General features: G+C 37.7%; 1 protein-coding gene across 4 annotated transcripts in view; it reads left to right on the top strand.

Annotated features, from left to right (window-relative positions):
* LOC140157329 (histamine H4 receptor-like) overlaps positions 1 to 15,852 on the top strand; it is a 173,303-nt gene extending 157,451 nt beyond the window's left edge. For all 4 annotated transcript variants that reach the window (XM_072180477.1, XM_072180478.1, XM_072180476.1 and 1 more), the window contains exon 2: positions 12,135 to 15,852. In XM_072180477.1, coding sequence (XP_072036578.1) covers positions 12,184 to 13,617 — 1,434 coding nt within the window. In that variant the 5' untranslated portion in view covers positions 12,135 to 12,183 and the 3' untranslated portion in view covers positions 13,618 to 15,852. The remainder of the gene's footprint in view (positions 1 to 12,134) is intronic.
* The last annotated feature ends 2,159 nt before the right edge of the window (positions 15,853 to 18,011 follow it).

The raw sequence follows: 18,011 nt of genomic DNA on the forward strand, positions 1-18,011 counted from the left end.
TAATTCAATAAAAAAACTTTTTAGACTGCAACAAGTCTGTCCTAAAACATTGTATTTATTTGGATAATGAATTGGAAATTCAAAATCATATTTGCTACACAAAAGTAAAATTATTTGAAGTTTGAAATATATAGTGGACAAAATAAAGTCCAATTTGAAAGAATTTAATGTTCTAAGGTGTATGGCTCAAGGCTTGGATAGCAGTTATCCATGTTTGACCAATGCATGCATGGATAGCCCTAGTGAAATGGACATTGGATAGCTCTTATCCATAGTGCTGAGTGACCAGCATGGATAATTGCTATCCATTTTGCCTCTCAGTTTACATGTGTTTGGCCAAGGCTTGGATAGCAGTTATCCATGCATACAAGTGAAATGGGAAAATAATGGATAGCTCTTATCCATCCCAGTGCTGACCAGCATGGATAATTGCTATCCATTTTGCTTGTCAGATTACATATTAGTAAGGTGTATGGCTCAAGGCTTGGATAGCAGTTATCCATGTTTGACCAATGCATGCATGGATAGCCCTAGTGAAATGGACATTGGATAGCTCTTATCCATAGTGCTGAGTGACCAGCATGGATAATTGCTATCCATTTTGCCTCTCAGTTTACATGTGTTTGGCCCAAGGCTTGGATAGCAGTTATCCATGCATACAAGTGAAATGGGAAAATAATGGATAGCTCTTATCCATCCTAGTGCTGACCAGCATGGATAATTGCTATCCATTTTGCTTGTCAGATTACATATTACAACAGAGATTATTTTCATTTTGGACTTTACTAAGTCCAGATATATTTTAAACTTGAAATTAAATTCACTTTGTGTAACAAGTATGATTTTGAATGTCCAATTTATTATCCATTCCAAAAGGAGCACCCCCCCCCCTTCCAAGGCAATATGATTAGGATTTGGACTAAGGTTAGGAAGTTGATATAGGATTAGGGTTTGCCTGTTAAGGGTATGTTAGGGTTAAGGTTGGGATTAGGGTTAGGTTAGGGTTAGGATTAGGATTAGGGTTAGGATTAGGGTTAGGATTAGAATTACGGTTAGTGTTATGGCCCATGTTTAGGGTTATAGGGTACCGTATGTAGGAGGGGTCTGCAATTACCTTGGATAAAATACAGTTGTTTGTGTGGGTGTGTGTACATCTGTACAGGTACATGTATGGCTATGTGAATATAGGCCTGTGATTCATATGAAGAATGTGCATGGTCTTTTTATAGTACAAGGACAAATTGGCCAATGCCAGAGGCTATATGCATACCAATGTGTGTACATCTACAAATGAGAAATTTTGGTGGTTTGCTTTTCATTGCAAATTGCAGTCATTTTAAATTATCGCAGTTTTTTTTTTTGCAACTTCCTACGCACAAAATGGCGTTTAATTTACTCGCAACATTACGCGTCTGGTAAAGCCGTGAAATTGTGCCTATTTAGAGGATATCTCATCATTTGTATAATGTACATCATCACTATACTTGTCCATGTTATCAAAGATATGGCTATATGCAGCTGTGAATTTCCAGCCCCCCCTTATGGCCAGGGTACCAGGGGATGGGTGGCTGGGACTTATACCAGGGCTAAATTTCAAAATGTTAAAACTCCCCGCCAAGTCCCGGACCGACGGGAAACAACACATGGCCGGCCCTACAGGGACAAATTTTGTGTCAATGCCCGTCTGTTATAATAAACTGCCCGGCTATTTGTTCCGGGTACTGATCTGCACTGCAGGCAGGGGTTGGAGTGGGTCAGGGACTCAGGGTTTCAATTGACAAGTGCATTGTCAACAGTCTTCATTTTCACGTGCATGAAATCTATAAGCTTAACTACTGAACATACGGGCCTATGCACCCCCCCCACAATCATAATTACTCACATCACTAGTATCACAGGGTCAGGGTTTCAATTGACAAGTGCATTATCAACAGCCTTGCATTTTAACGTGCATGAAATCTATAAGCTTAAATACTGAATATACAGGCCTATGTACCCCCCAGCACACACACACAATCATAATTACTCACATCACTAGTATCACAGGGTCAGGGTTTCTATTGACAAGTGCATTATCAACAGCATTGCATTTTCACGTGCATGAAATCTATAAGCTTACGGAACATACAGGTCTATGTCCCCCCCCCCACACACACACAATCATAATTACTCACATCACTAGTATCACAGACATTCAAATTCCATCATGAAATCTATTCGGCTTTCACAGTACAGTGATTTTCAAGTTCAAACGCTAGCTCTTCAAAGGTGCTGAATTCGACCATCGTGCAAATCGCCAGATATCGCATCAGCAAATTATTATAAGGGCGCACATCACTGAAAATGATGCCAGTTTTTCTCTATAAAATGCTAATTAAAATCATTTCAACAATTTTTGATATCTGCCATCTGTGATACAATTGTAGGAATTAATATTACTAATCATTTCCAATCCAAATTTAGCCAAAATTATGCAAATTTCTGCTCATTTTAATGCTATATATGTTTTGTTCTTAGAATAAAAATTAATTAAGATTTGTTCCAAGTCTACCATGTTACAATACTGATAATTCAATAAAAAAAACTTTTTAGACTGCAACAAGTCTGTCCTAAAACATTGTATTTATTTGGATAATGAATTGGAAATTCAAAATCATATTTGCTACACAAAGTAAAATTATTTGAAGTTTGAAATATATAGTGGACAAAATAAAGTCCAATTTGAAAGAATTTAATGTTCTAAGGTGTATGGCTCAAGGCTTGGATAGCAGTTATCCATGTTTGACCAATGCATGCATGGATAGCCCTAGTGAAATGGACATTGGATAGCTCTTATCCATAGTGCTGAGTGACCAGCATGGATAATTGCTATCCATTTTGCCTCTCAGTTTACATGTGTTTGGCCCAAGGCTTGGATAGCAGTTATCCATGCATACAAGTGAAATGGGAAAATAATGGATAGCTCTTATCCATCCCAGTGCTGACCAGCATGGATAATTGCTATCCATTTTGCTTGTCAGATTACATATTAGTAAGGTGTATGGCTCAAGGCTTGGATAGCAGTTATCCATGTTTGACCAATGCATGCATGGATAGCCCTAGTGAAATGGACATTGGATAGCTCTTATCCATAGTGCTGAGTGACCAGCATGGATAATTGCTATCCATTTTGCCTCTCAGTTTACATGTGTTTGGCCCAAGGCTTGGATAGCAGTTATCCATGCATACAAGTGAAATGGGAAAATAATGGATAGCTCTTATCCATCCTAGTGCTGACCAGCATGGATAATTGCTATCCATTTTGCTTGTCAGATTACATATTACAACAGAGATTATTTTCATTTTGGACTTTACTAAGTCCAGATATATTTTAAACTTGAAATTAAATTCACTTTGTGTAACAAGTATGATTTTGAATGTCCAATTTATTATCCATTCCAAAAGGAGCACCCCCCCCCCTTCCAAGGCTATATGATTAGGATTTGGACTAAGGTTAGGAAGTTGATATAGGATTAGGGTTTGCCTGTTAAGGGTATGTTAGGGTTAAGGTTGGGATTAGGGTTAGGTTAGGGTTAGGATTAGGATTAGGGTTAGGATTAGGGTTAGGATTAGAATTACGGTTAGTGTTATGGCCCATGTTTAGGGTTATAGGGTACCGTATGTAGGAGGGGTCTGCAATTACCTTGGATAAAATACAGTTGTTTGTGTGGGTGTGTGTACATCTGTACAGGTACATGTATGGCTATGTGAATATAGGCCTGTGATTCATATGAAGAATGTGCATGGTCTTTTTATAGTACAAGGACAAATTGGCCAATGCCAGAGGCTATATGCATACCAATGTGTACATCTACAAATGAGAAATTTTTGGTGGTTTGCTTTTCATTGCAAATTGCAGTCATTTTAAATTATCGCAGTTTTTTTTTTGCAACTTCCTACGCACAAAATGGCGTTTAATTTACTCGCAACATTACGCGTCTGGTAAAGCCGTGAAATTGTGCCTATTTAGAGGATATCTCATCATTTGTATAATGTACATCATCACTATACTTGTCCATGTTATCAAAGATATGGCTATATGCAGCTGTGAATTTCCAGCCCCCCCTTATGGCCAGGGTACCAGGGGATGGGTGGCTGGGACTTATACCAGGGCTAAATTTCAAAAATGTTAAAACTCCCGCCAAGTCCCGGACCGACGGGAAACAACACATGGCCGGCCCTACAGGGACAAATCTAGTATCAATGCCCGTCTGTTATAATAAACTGCCCGGCTATTTGTTCCGGTACTGATCTGCACTGCAGGCAGGGGTTGGAGTGGGTCAGGGACTCAGGGTTTCAATTGACAAGTGCATTGTCAACAGTCTTCATTTTCACGTGCATGAAATCTATAAGCTTAACTACTGAACATACGGGCCTATGCACCCCCCCACAATCATAATTACTCACATCACTAGTATCACAGGGTCAGGGTTTCAATTGACAAGTGCATTATCAACAGCCTTGCATTTTAACGTGCATGAAATCTATAAGCTTAAATACTGAATATACAGGCCTATGTACCCCCAGCACACACACACAATCATAATTACTCACATCACTAGTATCACAGGGTCAGGGTTTCTATTGACAAGTGCATTATCAACAGCATTGCATTTTCACGTGCATGAAATCTATAAGCTTACGGAACATACAGGTCTATGTCCCCCCCACACACACACAAATCATAATTACTCACATCACTAGTATCACAGACATTCAAATTCCATCATGAAATCTATTCGGCTTTCACAGTACAGTGATTTTCAAGTTCAAACGCTAGCTCTTCAAAGGTGCTGAATTCGACCATCGTGCAAATCGCCAGATATCGCATCAGCAAATTATTATAAGGGCGCACATCACTGAAAATGATGCCAGTTTTTCTCTATAAAATGCTAATTAAAATCATTTCAACAATTTTTGATATCTGCCATCTGTGATACAATTGTAGGATTTAATATTACTAATCATTACCAATCCAAATTTAGCCAAAATTATGCAAATTTCTGCTCATTTTAATGCTATCTATGTTTTTTTCTTAGAATAAAAATTAATTAAGATTTGTTCCAAGTCTACCATGTTACAATACTGATAATTCAATAAAAAAAACTTTTTAGACTGCAACAAGTCTGTCCTAAAACATTGTATTTATTTGGATAATGAATTGGAAATTCAAAATCATATTTGCTACACAAAGTAAAATTATTTGAAGTTTGAAATATATAGTGGACAAAATAAAGTCCAATTTGAAAGAATTTAATGTTCTAAGGTGTATGGCTCAAGGCTTGGATAGCAGTTATCCATGTTTTGCCAATGCATGCATGGATAGCCCTAGTGAAATGGACATTGGATAGCTCTTATCCATAGTGCTGAGTGACCAGCATGGATAATTGCTATCCATTTTGCCTCTCAGTTTACATGTGTTTGGCCCAAGGCTTGGATAGCAGTTATCCATGCATACAAGTGAAATGGGAAAATAATGGATAGCTCTTATCCATCCCAGTGCTGACCAGCATGGATAATTGCTATCCATTTTGCTTGTCAGATTACATATTAGTAAGGTGTATGGCTCAAGGCTTGGATAGCAGTTATCCATGTTTGACCAATGCATGCATGGATAGCCCTAGTGAAATGGACATTGGATAGCTCTTATCCATAGTGCTGAGTGACCAGCATGGATAATTGCTATCCATTTTGCCTCTCAGTTTACATGTGTTTGGCCCAAGGCTTGGATAGCAGTTATCCATGCATACAAGTGAAATGGGAAAATAATGGATAGCTCTTATCCATCCCAGTGCTGACCAGCATGGATAATTGCTATCCATTTTGCTTGTCAGATTACATATTACAACAGAGATTATTTTCATTTTGGACTTTACTAAGTCCAGATATATTTTAAACTTGAAATTAAATTCACTTTGTGTAACAAGTATGATTTTGAATGTCCAATTTATTATCCATTCCAAAAGGAGCACCCCCCCATTCCAAGGCTATATGATTAGGATTTGGACTAAGGTTAGGAAGTTGATATAGGATTAGGGTTTGCCTGTTAAGGGTATGTTAGGGTTAAGGTTGGGATTAGGGTTAGGTTAGGGTTAGGATTAGGATTAGGGTTAGGATTAGGGTTAGGATTAGAATTACGGTTAGTGTTATGGCCCATGTTTAGGGTTATAGGGTACCGTATGTAGGAGGGGTCTGCAATTACCTTGGATAAAATACAGTTGTTTGTGTGGGTGTGTGTACATCTGTACAGGTACATGTATGGCTATGTGAATATAGGCCTGTGATTCATATGAAGAATGTGCATGGTCTTTTTATAGTACAAGGACAAATTGGCCAATGCCAGAGGCTATATGCATACCAATGTGTGTACATCTACAAATGAGAAATTTTTGGTGGTTTGCTTTTCATTGCAAATTGCAGTCATTTTAAATTATCGCAGTTTTTTAATTGCAACTTCCTACGCACAAAATGGCGTTTAATTTACTCGCAACATTACGCGTCTGGTAAAGCCGTGAAATTGTGCCTATTTAGAGGATATCTCATCATTTGTATAATGTACATCATCACTATACTTGTCCATGTTATCAAATATATGGCTATATGCAGCTGTGAATCCCCCCCCCCCCTTTTGGCCCGGGCACCAGGGGGATGGGTGGCTGGGACTTATACCAGGGCTAAATTTCAAAAATGTTAAAACTCCCCGCCAAGTCCCGGACCGACGGGAAACAACACATGGCCGGCCCTACAGGGACAAATTTTGTGTCAATGCCCGTCTGTTATAATAAACTGCCCGGCTATTTGTTCCGGGTACTGATCTGCACTGCAGGCAGGGGTTGGAGTGGGTCAGGGACTCAGGGTTTCAATTGACAAGTGCATTGTCAACAGTCTTCATTTTCACGTGCATGAAATCTATAAGCTTAACTACTGAACATACGGGCCTATGCACCCCCCCACAATCATAATTACTCACATCACTAGTATCACAGGGTCAGGGTTTCAATTGACAAGTGCATTATCAACAGCCTTGCATTTTAACGTGCATGAAATCTATAAGCTTAAATACTGAATATACAGGCCTATGTACCCCCCAGCACACACACACAATCATAATTACTCACATCACTAGTATCACAGGGTCAGGGTTTCTATTGACAAGTGCATTATCAACAGCATTGCATTTTCACGTGCATGAAATCTATAAGCTTACGGAACATACAGGTCTATGTCCCCCCCCACACACACACAATCATAATTCCTCACATCACTAGTATCACAGACATTCAAATTCCATCATGAAATCTATTCGGCTTTCACAGTACAGTGATTTTCAAGTTCAAACGCTAGCTCTTCAAAGGTGCTGAATTCGACCATCGTGCAAATCGCCAGATATCGCATCAGCAAATTATTATAAGGGCGCACATCACTGAAAATGATGCCAGTTTTTCTCTATAAAATGCTAATTAAAATCATTTCAACAATTTTTGATATCTGCCATCTGTGATACAATTGTAGGATTTAATATTACTAATCATTACCAATCCAAATTTAGCCAAAATTATGCAAATTTCTGCTCATTTTAATGCTATCTATGTTTTTTTCTTAGAATAAAAATTAATTAAGATTTGTTCCAAGTCTACCATGTTACAATACTGATAATTCAATAAAAAAACTTTTTAGACTGCAACAAGTCTGTCCTAAAACATTGTATTTATTTGGATAATGAATTGGAAATTCAAAATCATATTTGCTACACAAAGTAAAATTATTTGAAGTTTGAAATATATAGTGGACAAAATAAAGTCCAATTTGAAAGAATTTAATGTTCTAAGGTGTATGGCTCAAGGCTTGGATAGCAGTTATCCATGTTTGACCAATGCATGCATGGATAGCCCTAGTGAAATGGACATTGGATAGCTCTTATCCATAGTGCTGAGTGACCAGCATGGATAATTGCTATCCATTTTGCCTCTCAGTTTACATGTGTTTGGCCCAAGGCTTGGATAGCAGTTATCCATGCATACAAGTGAAATGGGAAAAATAATGGATAGCTCTTATCCATCCTAGTGCTGACCAGCATGGATAATTGCTATCCATTTTGCTTGTCAGATTACATATTAGTAAGGTGTATGGCTCAAGGCTTGGATAGCAGTTATCCATGTTTGACCAATGCATGCATGGATAGCCCTAGTGAAATGGACATTGGATAGCTCTTATCCATAGTGCTGAGTGACCAGCATGGATAATTGCTATCCATTTTGCCTCTCAGTTTACATGTGTTTGGCCCAAGGCTTGGATAGCAGTTATCCATGCATACAAGTGAAATGGGAAAATAATGGATAGCTCTTATCCATCCCAGTGCTGACCAGCATGGATAATTGCTATCCATTTTGCTTGTCAGATTACATATTACAACAGAGATTATTTTCATTTTGGACTTTACTAAGTCCAGATATATTTTAAACTTGAAATTAAATTCACTTTGTGTAACAAGTATGATTTTGAATGTCCAATTTATTATCCATTCCAAAAGGAGCACCCCCATTCCAAGGCTATATGATTAGGATTTGGACTAAGGTTAGGAAGTTGATATAGGATTAGGGTTTGCCTGTTAAGGGTATGTTAGGGTTAAGGTTGGGATTAGGGTTAGGTTAGGGTTAGGATTAGGATTAGGGTTAGGATTAGGGTTAGGATTAGAATTACGGTTAGTGTTATGGCCCATGTTTAGGGGTTAGGGTTATAGGGTACCGTATGTAGGAGGGGTCTGCAATTACCTTGGATAAAATACAGTTGTTTGTGTGGGTGTGTGTACATCTGTACAGGTACATGTATGGCTATGTGAATATAGGCCTGTGATTCATATGAAGAATGTGCATGGTCTTTTTATAGTACAAGGACAAATTGGCCAATGCCAGAGGCTATATGCATACCAATGTGTGTACATCTACAAATGAGAAATTTTTGGTGGTTTGCTTTTCATTGCAAATTGCAGTCATTTTAAATTATCGCAGTTTTTTTATTTGCAACTTCCTACGCACAAAATGGCGTTTAATTTACTCGCAACATTACGCGTCTGGTAAAGCCGTGAAATTGTGCCTATTTAGAGGATATCTCATCATTTGTATAATGTACATCATCACTATACTTGTCCATGTTATCAAATATATGGCTATATGCAGCTGTGAATTTCCAGCCCCCCCCCCCCCCTTATGGCCAGGGTACCAGGGGGATGGGTGGCTGGGACTTATACCAGGGCTAAATTTCAAAAATGTTAAAACTCCCCGCCAAGTCCCGGACCGACGGGAAACAACACATGGCCGGCCCTACAGGGACAAATTTTGTGTCAATGCCCGTCTGTTATAATAAACTGCCCGGCTATTTGTTCCGGGTACTGATCTGCACTGCAGGCAGGGGTTGGAGTGGGTCAGGGACTCAGGGTTTCAATTGACAAGTGCATTGTCAACAGTCTTCATTTTCACGTGCATGAAATCTATAAGCTTAACTACTGAACATACGGGCCTATGCACCCCCCCCCCACAATCATAATTACTCACATCACTAGTATCACAGGGTCAGGGTTTCAATTGACAAGTGCATTATCAACAGCCTTGCATTTTAACGTGCATGAAATCTATAAGCTTAAATACTGAATATACAGGCCTATGTACCCCCCAGCACACACACACAATCATAATTACTCACATCACTAGTATCACAGGGTCAGGGTTTCTATTGACAAGTGCATTATCAACAGCATTGCATTTTCACGTGCATGAAATCTATAAGCTTACGGAACATACAGGTCTATGTCCCCCCCACACACACACACACAATCATAATTACTCACATCACTAGTATCACAGACATTCAAATTCCATCATGAAATCTATTCGGCTTTCACAGTACAGTGATTTTCAAGTTCAAACGCTAGCTCTTCAAAGGTGCTGAATTCGACCATCGTGCAAATCGCCAGATATCGCATCAGCAAATTATTATAAGGGCGCACATCACTGAAAATGATGCCAGTTTTTCTCTATAAAAATGCTAATTAAAATCATTTCAACAATTTTTGATATCTGCCATCTGTGATACAATTGTAGGATTTAATATTACTAATCATTACTAATCCAAATTTAGCCAAAATTATGCAAATTTCTGCTCATTTTAATGCTATCTATGTTTTTTCTTAGAATAAAAATTAATTAAGATTTGTTCCAAGTCTACCATGTTACAATACTGATAATTCAATAAAAAAACTTTTTAGACTGCAACAAGTCTGTCCTAAAACATTGTATTTATTTGGATAATGAATTGGAAATTCAAAATCATATTTGCTACACAAAGTAAAATTATTTGAAGTTTGAAATATATAGTGGACAAAATAAAGTCCAATTTGAAAGAATTTAATGTTACATGTCAAATTTACTTCAAGTCATCGATCAAATTGAACGTTCAATGTTCTCATGAAATTTTTGGTGAACTAACAAATATTTGGAATACGTCAGATCTGTCAATGTAATAAATTGGTTGACAACAGTCTTTTTATGACAGGAACAAATTTACACCAATTGCCTGCAACTCTATTTGTGTGTATTTGAATGGGATTCATCAGGGAGTTGAGATATCTTGGGAAATAATAAGGACAGCATCTTATGAAGGGGTACAATGACACATGTGCTTAAACACTGGGTAGAATGCTGTTATGAGGCATTGGCTTGTACGTCAATTTTCTATAGTTGAAACTGACAAATTTAATAAAATGAATGAATGTAAGATTTAGTTGTAGTTGTAGTAAGTAGAGGGTACATCTATATTATGTTGAATTAAGGGTCGTGTGATATCAGTGTTTATGTAGTGAATGACCTTCATCCTATAATAGAAATTGAAGAATGTATCATGACTAAGTTTTTCTCACAAATCTACAACTGTCTGGTACATAATCATAAGAAATCAATCAGTCATGCGTTGCTATTTTATTTTGTCAAAACTTCAAGGTTTTGAGCTCAATAAAAATCAAGTCCTCTTTAAAATAACTGATTTGCTGACCTAGATGTAGAAACCTGCGTCATCTTGTGTATAGCTTTGCTCCAAAACCGACCTTTTCATCTGATAGAAAGAAAAAAGAAAAAGCCATGTCATATCCCCTCTGACACTATAATCTGAAGACCAGCCGTAGCTTCGGCTACGCCTCGGTCAGTGGACTTTCGCGGTTGGTGGGGTGGGGTAGACCATTTAGACAGTATACTGCAGTTTGACCCTGGGATGTTGGTGGCCAAGGAATAGTGGTCCAACTTCTGAGGACAAGTGTGTTAGTGATTTATGTAGCTTCTAGGACTGGTATTGTACCTTGTCTTCAGCAAGCTTCTATAAGCTGTACTAGGAGTGGTATTACTTTGTGATAGAATGGTCTAACCAGGCAGGGATTGGTCTTTACTATTCATTTTTTTACTAGTCATTTGATTGGGTTTATTTTACTGGATTTTCTAAAGGACTCTGATCAAGAGCTACTTGTGTACAAGCATCAAAACGTTATAAATATTATAAGTTTTATAGAAGTGCTCAAGTGACCAATCAGTATGATTGCACAAAATGTATATAGCGTGGGATGGTACACTGAAGCTCATTGGTTAATTGTCACAATACGAGCGACTACGGTAACAACCCATCACGTCTCTACCTTCTCTAACACTTCTTTTTCATGTCCTCATTTCTGAAAATACAGGCAAGAGGAGAAACAATTACTTGATTGAAACACGTTTTGTTAAAGAAAAGTAAACTTTTCTAACGCAAATTTACCTTTACCTTTGCATTGAAGCAATTACTCACAGAAAACATGTCAATTATTCCGTTGTTCTTTTTAGTCAATGTTCTTTTCCAATGTACATAACATCGATTTGAAGATACATTGTATACTTTACTTTCAGGACTGAATGGCAAGTTTGTGCACTTATTTTATACCGTCTTGTATGATACAATTATACTAATTGTATATACTCGTAATCTTTTATTTTCGTTTTGTGAACCCATATGACAATGTTAATTGTTAATTGTTAATTACTTTTAACTTTATTTTGTTATCTATCTTTGCTCATTTTCAGATCAGTGAGATGAAAACTAAGTTTTGATGTGGAAATCTTTGTCTGTTGAATGGAATTAAATATGACGACAACATGGGCATATGGGACCTCGTGGACAAACATGACAACAATATCATGGACGTATGAGACCTCATGGACAAATATGACAACAATGATCACATCATGGGAGGAATATACAGATACACAAACAAACCAACCTGAAATATCAAATGCGTCAACCATTAACGGGAGAGAGGTGTTTATTTCTATAATACTTTGGGCAATGTGCCTTTTTACCGCTATAGGAAACGCACTAGTCATTGGTGTATTCATTCACGATAGACGAGTAAGAAATAAAGTGTCTAATTTGTACATTTTGAATTTAGCAGTAGCTGATTTCTTCGTCGGTTGTGTGTCCTTACCGATAAATTACTTCTACCGCCAAGCCGGTGTTTGGCCATTCGGTGAGTTTGGCTGTAAATTCTGGCTGCTGATAGATTTTACTGTATGTTTTGAATCAGTTTGGGCTGTTGTGCTTATAAGTTACGACCGTTATCTTCTTGTAACAACTGGACTAGAATATGACAAATACCAAACTCGTAAAACATTCACCAAATTTGCATCGGTCACGTGGTCGATATCATTTCTACGTTATTTCTGTATGTTCGTTGGTTATGATATCTTTAATGGAAAATCATTCAACTACTCCGTAACGTGTGATAATAAAGTGTTTTCTTTTCTACCTTACATCATCTGTGACTGGATGGTTACCTTCTTTATTCCAGTAGTGTTGACGTTTTATTTTAATGTGAAACTATATGCCGACATTAAAAGAAGATCTCGGGGTTTACCGCGTAATTGGGCATCCGTTACGCCAGGAACTGCGCGTGTAGCACCAGCAGAAGATACACATTCCGGGACGCATTCTTCTTCGCATACTCCTAGTCAGGAGCAACCACACACAAGCAGTAGCCACAACTCGCATCAGAGCCATACATCCCAATTACAACTATTACGTAATCAAGAAAAACAACAAGAACAAAATCACCAACAGGAAGTAACAGAATTTAATAATAATCATCATCAGCAACAATTGAATGTTCCCCCCGGTCAAAATAGCGTCAATAGTCCAAAACATGTGGTATTTAGTCAACAAAGTAAACCTAACCAGCAGCAGCAGCAGAATAATAATAGTCAGCAACAGCGGCCATCCAGCAACGCAGTTCCTAAACGTACACGCCGTGAAGGAACTGCTGATATTAGAAAGCATCGACGAACAGCAATAACTCTCGGGCTAATAGTAGCGGTTTCAGCTTCATGCTGGGCGCCATATTATGTGTATGTGTTTGTTAACTTTGCTTTTAAAGTTGAAGTGGGTTATCAATTCCTTACAATTACCTATTATATATGGTGGGGAAATTCTACTCTTAATCCGCTTCTATATGTGGCTACAAATCCCGGAATTCGGAACGGGATCGCAAAGATTTTAAGAATTAAGAAGTAGGTGGAAATACATAATTATATGACATATGAAAATACAATAATTTTAACACTAATTCAATGTTGCTATAATTGTTAGTAAAGATCAATCTAAGCTGATTGTTTGAATTATATGTGCAATCATTTATACAAACAACTGCTCGAAACTAACTAGAGTGCGTGTTAGTAAAGCTTAACAAAGGAATATCAGATCAGTATAAACCCGTTAACTGTCCGATTTAACCTTTAGAAGTGCCTTACATGGCGAATTCTCAAACACGACAGTAACAACGGGAAACAGCTCAATTCAACACACAATGCAGCAAACTCGCCCTAATTGTTTGGCACAATGCAAATTGTGGTTTATGTCAACCCTAACGCCCGAAGGGCTTCTTGGCAACTGGAAGGGAAAGAAGGGATGAATAAAGATAGAAAACAAACAAAGAAGCTCTTTGCTATGGGTGGAATTCGAACCCGAGACCTTTCGCATGCCAAGCACTAGATCGCCGACACTTAGCCACGGGTCTTAAGCTGGCTGTGTCAGCAAATTTGGGCCCATATATTAGTGAGGGCGATTGCGTCATTAAATCCCGTGGGATGCACGCACGCACGCGCAGTGAAGTTGTTTGTAGTGTTTTGCAGTACTCAGGGTTACTAGGGTTAATCTGTAATTCGTTCGTCTGAAAAAGCAACACACAAACCGCATTGGTTGATAAAGGCAGTTAGGATACCTCTGGAAAATTCCACAGCTGGCATCTAAACCGTACTTACCAATTCATTCCAGCTGACCCCCCCTTCTACGCCAATCAATGCTGAATAATCGTGTATATTGGGATCAAATATTTTGGAACAATTTACCTTATTTATAGTAGCTTTCATGTCAACACACGTTTGTCCGCTATCGTGAAAATCACTGTTATTATTTTGGCTATTTTATTTTACACTGGGTACAAATGAAAAATTAAGACATTTTATACAAACTAGGGAAAGAGAAGCAATAATACAGAAAAGGCCGGTTGAAAATTAAAGAGAGAAAGAGTCAAGATCATTTTTGAGGTGTGAGTACATAATATCTTTCCGATAAAGAAATGAAATATGGTAAAGACATATTTCAAACATTTTTGCTTGACAAATCCATCCGTTCCGATCAAATAAGAACTTTAAAACTTTGGCTTTCGCCGCTCCACTGACAGCCTGATCACAAATGATCTGGTTAATTCACTACGTTGCCATGGCTACCCATGAAACGTGGTGCTGACATTTTCCGCAAATCTCTTAAAAGTCGTGAGTACATTAAGGATTTGTCAAACAAAATCATTTGAAAATATTTTTAATCTTCAACCCATCAAGTTTTTGTGGTAAAGCGATGCGATGTCGAATAATTATGTTAGGGGGCAGGTGTGCGTGTGTGTAAAAGTAGAGATGTGGGGTGTAGAGGGTGTGTGTGACTGAGGTATTATATGTGCGCGTTGGGGGCATTTGTGCCAGCATTCTTGTGGGGTACTGTGTAAGTTGCAGCAATAGCTTGTGGGGTACAACTTCTTTGTGGGGTATAAATTATGGATCCCATAAAGAAAAAATAGCTTATAGGACCCATAAGGCCTGAAACGTGCAGAAATGCTATTTTAAGAGGTACCTCATAATGAGGAAGGTAAAGTGGGTCTGTGTGAAAACACATTCCCCACAAACTATTGGTGGTACGTTTTTAGTACCCCACACGAATGGTGTGATAAGAAATATACTCCATAAAGAACCACTTGCCTTAGAGAATAAATGTATCGTTTTTAGCCGCTGGAGTGCATATATTGTCTCATATAACACGGGCGACATCATTATTTTAAGTAAAAGAACGAGGCGAAGCCGAGTTGCTTTACGCCAAAAATAATGATGTCGCCCGTGTTATATGAGATGATAGATGCACGACACCGGCTAAAAACAATACCTTTATTCTCATTCTTAAACACTTCAATTCAAATAAAAATATCATAAGTATTACAAATTTTAATCAAATTAAATCCTACGTTTTGCAAGGAATTACCTAGGGCTTGAAATCGATCAGTCCCGTTGTTGCTATGCGCATCCGATTGGTTCAAATAGCGAGTACGCGTATCGCGTCAATGCACACTCGCTGACCCGTGTGATATCGTGTCATATCACACGGGTAAGAACCAAAATGATTGCAGGAACGTTCTCAAGTGTTTAAGAATATACACACATAATGCTGGACCCCACAAGAATCCTGGTGTAAGGGGGGGGGGTGTGGGGCGTGTGTGTGGGATGCGATGATGGGGTGGGGTGAGAACATGTGTGTAATGGTGTGAAGATCATGTTCAATCATAATTATTTATCATGTTTGCAATTATGATATTAATTAAAACAGCATTTTTTATGAAAAGTAAAACATTTAGTTGTCGTAATTTGTGTACGTCAACTTGTGAAAGATCCTTATGTGGGTGGTACGGTTATTGTATATGGCTGTTTCCCATGGAAAAGTCCAATCTGATTCTCGAATTTGTTTCAAATTTTTATTCAATTATTAGCTAAGGCCCTGCCCCCTCCCCCCAGTGCGCTCCCTATAGTAACCAAGTTCAATGTGAGACAGATACATTCTCCCGTAGGCTTTAGCTTACGAAACTCACACAACATATGGACATGAGTGTCACTTATTCCTCTCAATTATTTTGGATGTGGTTTTGAAAACAATACTAATTTTAGATTGAATACGATAATTTTTGTTACGCCAGGTCAAACAATGTTACTCGATGTCTGTGTCTGTCCCAATACCGAAAAAGGAAGAAAATAATTAGAACTTCACTATAATAGTATCATACACCTGAATAATGTAATTTAAAATGTTTTCGATAACTTAAACCATAATGGCCTCCTCGTTATATATTACTGAAATATAGAAAACTACAACTTCATTACAAAACCTTTAAACCTCTTCATTGCTTTCTTATCCAAAATAATGAATAGCTTTGAATTGTACCTGTCCTATAGGCTCCCCTCTTGGCTATCTTATCCTTACTTGGAAGAATTCAAACACGTAATGTTAGGATTTGAGTTTTAAGTGATTCGATCCGGTTCCTTCAAGCTAATGCAGGTACACATCCTCTCTCATAGCTCACGAATCTTGCTATCACCTTAAACCATTTATGGTGGGGGGAAAACAACCGTCTGCTCTGTTAACAGATTAACAACATGACATATTCACACATCAAGATCCACACTTCAGACGAGCGACTTGTTACTGGTCAATTACTGGATTATTAAGCTATTAAAGCCATATTACAACATTTGCTGAGGAGAACGCCCTCAATATTTTTCAAACTTCTGTTTTTTACATGATTATATTACCAGAATCAGATTTCATCAACTATCAACCCTGCGTAAACTTATCCGCACTTAAATAAACATCCACCAATTATCTGAGCAACTCCCCAACTAACAAACCAAACAACTAATTTTGAAAGGAGGAGGAAAAAAATACAATATAATAAGCAAGCACACCAATATAACATAACATAACATAACATAACATAAATTTCATTTATAAAGCGCATAAGACTGAAGTTTCGATGCGCTGTACATCAAATAAAAAGCACAGGAAGATATACAATGTGCTAGCATAAAGTTTCAAAAAATACATCGAGATAAAAAAGTATACAATAACATTATAGAAACATTATAAAATACAATCTTATAACATAATTGAGATAAAAAGTAGAATGACATTATAGATATATTATAAAATACAATATTATATCATAGCACAGAATATGGTAAAATATGACCGAACTAACTAGCACATAAACACGTAATATACCAGGAGAGGAGAAATTACCAGCCCTTGCACTCAGCAAGATAAACCGTACAACAGCATTGATGAAAAATTTGAGCACTATGAATAGGTCATGGTAATTAGTAGTCTGTGTTACAGACTGGGAAACTGATTACTACCCACGAGCTACCAACATGTGTAGGAGTACAGCATGGTAAAAATTGAGTTCAAACAAAACGCAATACCCTAACCTAACGTTAACCGTACGCCACCTCGGTCGCCGTGTAATCCCTTTGGCGTTACTTTTCGTCGTTCGTATTCCATAGTGGCGTATACGTGTCCGATACGTGTACGCCACTATGACATACGATGTTTTTCATAATTATAAAATGTGTATAAAAAGTGGCGTATGGTCGATACGCCACTCTGGAATACGAAAAATGTCACTTTTTATCTATACGCCACATTTAATTAATTAATTACTAATTAATTAGCTAATTATGACTGATGAGACTTAGAAAAAATAAAAGAGAACATCATTAAAAACATATGTGCCAATTTTAAAAAAAAAATGACCAAAAAATCACTATACGCCACTATGGAATACAGCCGACGAATTTTGAATTTATTTTCTCAAA

The sequence above is a fragment of the Amphiura filiformis genome, chromosome 7, assembly GCF_039555335.1.
Source record: "Amphiura filiformis chromosome 7, Afil_fr2py, whole genome shotgun sequence".
Classification (NCBI taxonomy): domain Eukaryota; kingdom Metazoa; phylum Echinodermata; class Ophiuroidea; order Amphilepidida; family Amphiuridae; genus Amphiura; species Amphiura filiformis.